Genomic DNA, 7,448 nt, shown 5'->3' on the forward strand with positions numbered 1-7,448 from the left:
ATCATAACTTTGAAAGTTTATGGATCTGATTCATGAAACTTGTACATAAGAGTAATCAAGTATCACTGAACATCCTGTGCGAGTTTCAGGTCACATGATCAAGGTCAAAGGTCATGTAAGGTCAATGAACTTTGGCCATGTTGGGGTTTTTTGTTGAATAACCATCATATCTCTGTAAGTTTATTGGTCTAGTTCATAAAAAGTGGACATAAGAGTAACCATGTATGACTGAACATCTTGTGCGAGTTAGAGTAGTATTCAAAGTCAGCACTGCTGCTATATTGAACCGCGTGATGCAGGTGAGACGGACAGAGGCATTCCACTTGTTTATTATTCATTTGAAGAATGATTTTAAGCTGTTCGCCTCAGTTTAATTCATTTATTTCCATCTTCATACAATGAATATACAAAACAGAATAAACGTTGTAAGAAATGCTTCCATTTCCAAATAGCATCTTAGGAAAATGATCGATATGTAAAGTGTTTCCTTTGAAAACGTCCTTGATGCCGATATACATTTAGGCATTTATAGATGAATATACTAACATACTGTATGGATATGTATTTCAACTATCAGATGACAGCATACATACACTATTAAACTAACAATCAAAATAAACAACATTTTCTCAGTCTTCTCAAAGAAAAATACATATACACTGCACATAGCGAAAACATACAGCATAATAGGCCTACTTGTATGGATATTGTACAAAAGACAGTGAAGGAAGAGGTAAAACGTATACTCATACCTCAAGAAAAAAAATATGAATATAACATCACAGTAGGCCTGTGATTATGGTTAATTGGTCGAAACATAGAAATCAATATGAATCAATATGTTCAATTTAAAAATCACTCTCTTTTTCTTCCTACTTCACTCAGGTTTCTCTTTCTATGTTGAAGTCCTCCCTATAGCTCTCTCTCTTTCGCCCCATCTCTCAGTCTCTTTCCCTGCGGTTATCCCTCTCTTCCTCAATCTTCCATTATTTAATGAGACATATCTTTTAAGTAGATTTATGTTTGACATAGAATATGGTAATTACGTTTTCGTTCATTTGTATTGTTATATTGTATTTCATTTTTTTTTGTACATTGACTCTTTCAGCATGTGCTGCTGGTCAGGTTTTTTTGTGTATACATGCCAATGAATAATAATAATATATGAAATTACACACAATGATCACAATGATCATGAAGAGGATCAACAAACATGACACTAATAGATGGATTCAATGTGCGAGTGTCATAAACAATATTGGACATTAAGAGTGTCGTATGTGAAGTGTAAATGCAATCACTGGATGAAAAGAAAATAATTTCATATACAAGAAATGTTATAAGAGCCATATTAGGGTGAACGATACACAAACATGCACAGATTTACACAATAATAAACAAGAATGCATAAAAAGTAGACCTACGGGGGAGGGGGGGGGGGGGGTCAGACCGTCAGTATAGGCCCTACCATCATTCTCAAGATAAATGCGCTTGTATGGAAATGACACTGTTACCATCCTTATAAAAATGACACAAAATAAAGACAAGGTCGTAATAAAAAAAAACAATGCATCCATGAAGAATAAGCAAGGCATAAGAAAACAATTCAGGCAACTTGAATTCCTACCAACATACGACAATCACAAACAGTCATAACTCATAAACAATCAATAACCCAAACACAACAAACATCCTATAAATAATTAAATGATTGCTGCTTTGTACAAGCTATAGTAGGTTACATTCATCATAATGGGGAAAATAGAAATTAAAATTTAGTTTTACGAAATCCTATAAAGTCCAAAAGACAAATGTAGCCGTTCTTTAAATTGTTATGGAAAAATCAATCAACTGGGGCCGCGGGGGGGGGGGGGGGTAGGATACGACAAGTCCCATAGATCATGTAGATTGTGGGGGAGGTGGAGGATCTTCGAAACATGGATCAAGTTGACATGCGTACATGCAAGGCGAGATATGAACAAGGAAAATGCTTGAATGACCATTAGGTACATTATAACCGTGACCTGGGTCTTGTCCTGGGAGGGTATCTTTTCTGTGTATTGTATTTGTGTTCCAGGCGTATCCCGTCAAAATTTTGCTTTCAGGGAACTTGGCCTACGCCTTCTACTATTAAAAAAATATTGCACATTTATATTTTTATGACAAATGATTTTGTATAATTGATATTGGAAAATGATAGGCCTATTTTGTGAAAAAATGGAAGAAAATAAATGCTTTATTTCAAGCGAATTAAATTATTATTATTATAATTTTTAGGGGAGACGGGGGGCATTATAAAGGTGTATCCCTCCGCAAGCCTTTGCTTCTAGGGTCTTACGCCTTCTTCTATAAACATTTGTGAAACGAAAGGAAATTAATGTTTACATGAATTAATGAACTCAAGTTCCCTTGGAGAAGAGGCCACTGTTCCAGGGTCAGGGAGGGAAGGGGTCTAGGTGAGAAGGGTGTAACTGCAGGTATTACCATAAAAGGAGAGAGGGCCTAGTGTAGAAAACGCCCACTGAATGCTTTCTGTGGTGTTAGGCTTTTCCATAAAATCAGAGTACGATATCCGACAAGAACCACGGGCCAGTATCGGTAAATGGCAATAGCCTCAAGATCTTAATACTGCATCGCATTAACTGATATGAGTTACCCCATTATGAATATTTGCCTTTCTTGAATCTTTACAAAAACATCTTTATGAAAATCGTTAATACCCCCTTCATTTTACTTCATTTCAAGCGTTTTTCTGATACCTGCTGAAGATTTCCTTAAACCTTATATCATTTTCATGATTCTGCCTATATACAGTTGAATTGGTATCGACAGATATGAAGTTGGGAGAAAATGGAGAAGCTCACTTTCAAGAGCTGTCATTCCTTTCTTTCAGTGAATGATGACCAAAGCTTGACTGGGAATCTAACATCATTACCTCTAGGCCTAAAACATGAGTGAGGAGGGCTGATAATAGCTGCCCAATTTCATAAAGACTTGTTGTATTACGTCAAATGCACATTAATTATGTAACAAATCTGCCATCAGTCAATCAAATTGAATGATTTCGCTAAGTATTTAGTATTTAGCGCGTGGAGCACGCGTACTAGATACGGGACTGTAAAAAAAAAGAAATGGTAAAATATACTGAATGAAATTCGTCTGCTTGTTCATTGTTTCAAACTTAAATATCTTTGTACGAACAACCACTAAGAAAACAACCTTTTGAGCGTTTGTAGAGCAGAGCGAAAGGCAAAAGAATGCTTGTACACACTGCCCGCTTGAACATTAGAGAGAATGTGCTCAACGATCGACTTGCAAGCATCTTTGGCTGATCCGGATGCAAATGCAAGGAAATTAAGCATAATAAGAGCTTTAGAAGGTCTGCCTAAAGGGTCTAAATCCGACATTATTCTTTCGAATTCGGCAGGTGACAGACTTGACAAGTAAATACCAATGCAATGCTCTTGGGCAAGTTTATGGTAAAACTCGATGATCATTGGGGGTTCTTCAAACCAGACAGCGGGTTCTGTTGATGCGGTTTGTTTGGACACAAGGCCAATATGAACAGCAATATCAAGGGCACCTTGGCAGTGTTCAAAGTCCTTCAATGAAAAAACTACCCTATCTTCATCTGTTTTAAAACTCTCAAAGGCAACCCCTCCTACACTGCAAATGAGTAACTGTAGTTCTTTTGCAGAAATATTCCGAGTCGTGGGTAGTCCACCCACATTCCCCTTTGAACGCGAGTGCTGGACCATGTACATCAATAGATTGTCAAAAAGCGACGATTGCGAATCAACAGATTTTAGTAGATCACTCTGCCACAGGGTACAGATTGCCATACAGAAGAATGGGATCTCAACCAAGCATCCGATTTCGCTCTTCCCCTTCAGATAGTTTTTTAGATCATTACTAGAAAGCGGATCCGACTTAAAGAAACGATCCATATATTCATCAGACTTCTCCTTTGTGAATCCTTGAATTTCCATCACTGCATAGACGAACAGGAGATCAGCTTCCTCAAATGCTTCCTTGCCTTCAGGGCGACTTGTCACTAACACCCGACATCCTGGAAACCGTTGAAATAAAGTAAGCTCAACCAGACTACTCTTTTCATCTTCGGTGCTGAGTGATCCACTAAACTCCTCGAATCCGTCCAGAAGAATTACACAATCTTCGTCATTGTCGCTTAAGAATTCTTCAATTTCTTCCGGCGTGACACCTTTCATGCGTCCCAAAAGCTGACTCACAATGGCTTCACCAAGAGATGTATCTTTCCTTGTTCGTCTGTATTTTAAAGCGAACACGAGAGGTACATCTTTCAAAGGAGAATCGCCATCTTTCGTGGCCCAATCATATGCCATCTTTGCGACTAAGGTTGTCTTTCCGTGACCCGGTTTACCAAGGAGTAGTATCCTAGGAGGAAGAGATCCATCAACTTTCGTCTTGAAGATATCGTTGATAGATCCTGGAAGTGGAATGCGTTTTCCATCTTCTCCTCCCCTCTGTCCTTTGTTCTTGGCGAAGAGGTCGATATTCGTATGGAGATCATCGAAGTCAGTGTAGCTCGTCCTGTCCCACGGTTTTAAAGATATCTTTCCCGTCCTCGTGTATTGATCAATGAGTTTCTTCCTGCAAGCATCAAGCGACAACTTTGGTGTAATCATCTTCTTTGACGAACCTAATTGGATGATGAAAAAGAAGTGAGAATTTATGACACATTTTTTCAACAACTGATATGGTAAAACAGCCCATTGACGTGACAACGCCATGAATATTCGAGCAAAACCTAAACAAAAATTTAGATTTCGTATAAAACGAACGATCATGAGCAAAGTGAGTGATTAATCGGATGATCAGATGAACCGGAAGCCTTCAGGAAGATACAACATTCATTTCTTAAAAAGAATTAAGATTATTGTTATTTCATTTTAATGATTGACATCATTATCATACTTTTTTTGGAGGGAATTACTTTCTGTTGGATTCACCAAGAACATAAGCTGGTGTGTTCACCAGCTTTCAGAGAAATAGGTTCTAGTTAAAAATACGTACATTTTGGTTTAGCCTGTTCTCCTGTTTGCGAATGGTCGTTTAGTGAAGCTAAAATATCTTCCATCCTCTGTTTGGTTGCTGTGCCATCGGAATCCTTCATTCTCCATCCCCGTAGCATATGTAAAGTAATGTCTCGCGTATCATCACGATACTGGTGCTTTAAATTGTGAACTTCCGTTTGCAGAAAAACCAATTTGCACTCCAAGATCTTTAAGCTGGTCGTAAGGCACACGACGTGATAGGCCAAGAGCCTCCTCGTCAGTGAGAGACATGTTACCCTAAAACATAAAAAATCATTTTGTAAATGTATTGCACACACACCCTTTCACACTACAACTCCCCACTCCCTCTCCCTCTCTTACTCTCTCTCCCCCCCTCTTTGCACCTCTACCCCCCATACACACGTACACCTTAGAAGCTAAGTTCATCGTGCTTTACCATGCAAAATAAAAAGAAAGAAAGCTCTGTTTCACAAAGTATTTTGACATATTCTACTCACCGGATTCATTTGCCGCTTATACTGACTAAAGTTGTTATCAATATAGCATTCTGGTATTCCTTTGTAGTAGCTATAGCCTATCCAAGGCGTTTTATGATCTGTCAGCTATCAGTTATGATCCATATACCAAAATCAAAGACCACGTGGTGGAGTGTCATGTTAATAAGTAAATATTTAACCAAAAAGTAAATACTAGAAGTGCGGTATACAGAAACCAATTGACCTATGGACTACAATGTAATGTAGTAGTGCTCTTATTTCGATGATAATGTCAAACGTGCACAAGTCAAATTACACAATATGTACAATCAAAATGTTCATAAAATGTTCTCTTACAGGGCTCTCCATTATCATATACATACATATAATACATAATTCTTAACATGAAAAACATTAAAGCATTTTATTATAAGAATCATCACAACCACACACAAAAAAGAAGGCAATGCTTTTCAAAATAATACTAAGAATGAGAAAGAAAACAAAAAAAGATAAAGAAAATTTTAAGAGATATGCATATGATCGCCCATTACGCCCCGAAACCACTCGTGATAACTTTTCTAAATACTAAGTCGTATCAGGGGTCATGGTCTGTCTCTCAAAGTAGAGGGGCACCAAATAAAAGGGCACTTTGGGAAAAAACAAAGAGGACACCTCTATATTGTTGAAATTCGAGGAGGAACATTATTATTGTTCTTTATGAAGAGACAAAGCAATATGCCATCCACTTGTAATGATATATTTGATTACCTCGCTAATAGGAAAAGGAAGTTAAGGAGAATGAAATGAAAAAAAATAAATGTTTATTTGAATTGAAACATTTTGTGCCGCTGAATAAGGCACGCTTTACGTCTTCTTCTTTCGCCATTTGCTTATGTATAAATGGTTCCAGGGAAAACGCCCTTTTAGCCTTATACATTCTGCAACAATACCCCATGCCAGCGTCGTAAATAAAATTTTCAAGATAATTCCGAGCAACAAGCTACACTTCTTTAATGAATCTACGCACCAAGACCCCAGCTAATAATGATTTCCCCTGTTTTTTTGTGCTGAATTTTTATCCCATAAATGTAATACCATGTGGCCTTTTTTTGTCATTTGGCCATATAGGTCACGTAGATGGGATAAACTGGGATCTTAAGAGAATATGATGAACTTGTGAAGCTACAATTACATAAATCAACAGAAAAATAACGTAACCATAATGGATCAATGACCGACTTTAAGATTGGAATTTAAGAAGAATAATTCATTATGAGTAAAAAAAAGTATATGAAACTTCAAACCGAGTTTACTTATCAGTTGAAAAGGAGCATTTTTAAAGAAAAAAAAAACGGTGACAATAGTTTTTCAGTAGGAATACAGGTATTATGTCTCAGGGGGTATTGCAAGAAAATATCTGCAATCAATCGCAAATATTCTGTTGCAATTTTACAGATGATTGATCACTTTTAACTATATAGCAAATCAGATAACACTCCTTATTTCACGGAGCAGATTAGCAATCAATCGCAAATATTCTGTTGCAATTTTACAGATGATTGATCACTTTTAACTATATAGCAAATCAGATAACACTCCTTATTTCACGGAGCAGATTAGCAATCAATCGCAAATTTGCAACCGATTGCATGGCAATTGCTTGATTTCGGGAACCAAATTAGACTTGCAATTGATCGCAAGTTCATGACAACTCCCCTTTTAAAAGTCTAGTTTAATGGCCATAGACAGTAAATTGTGTCAATATGCTATGGAAATAACCTAAGGAGAAATTTTATGATTGAAACATTAATATTTACATTACCATGATTAAAGCAAGTGCATGGATATGCAATTCTGACAATCCCACGTAGGCCACATGATCACGCATGCCCACTAAACAAGATAGAAATAC

At 37.1% G+C, this 7,448-nt stretch overlaps 1 protein-coding gene across 1 annotated transcript; it reads right to left on the bottom strand.

Annotated features, from left to right (window-relative positions):
* Nucleotides 1–1,606: 1,606 nt before the first annotated feature.
* LOC121432196 (protein NLRC5-like) lies at nucleotides 1,607–5,155 on the bottom strand. Its single transcript, XM_041630051.1, has 3 exons — nucleotides 5,056–5,155; nucleotides 3,452–4,681; nucleotides 1,607–1,623 (listed from the first exon to the last, which is right to left on the bottom strand). The coding sequence occupies exons 1-3, from the start codon at nucleotides 5,153–5,155 to the stop codon at nucleotides 1,607–1,609; spliced, it is 1,347 nt and encodes a 448-aa protein (XP_041485985.1).
* Between the last annotated feature and the right edge of the window lie 2,293 nt (nucleotides 5,156–7,448).

This window comes from Lytechinus variegatus, chromosome 18 (genome assembly GCF_018143015.1).
Source record: "Lytechinus variegatus isolate NC3 chromosome 18, Lvar_3.0, whole genome shotgun sequence".
NCBI lineage: Eukaryota > Metazoa > Echinodermata > Echinoidea > Temnopleuroida > Toxopneustidae > Lytechinus > Lytechinus variegatus.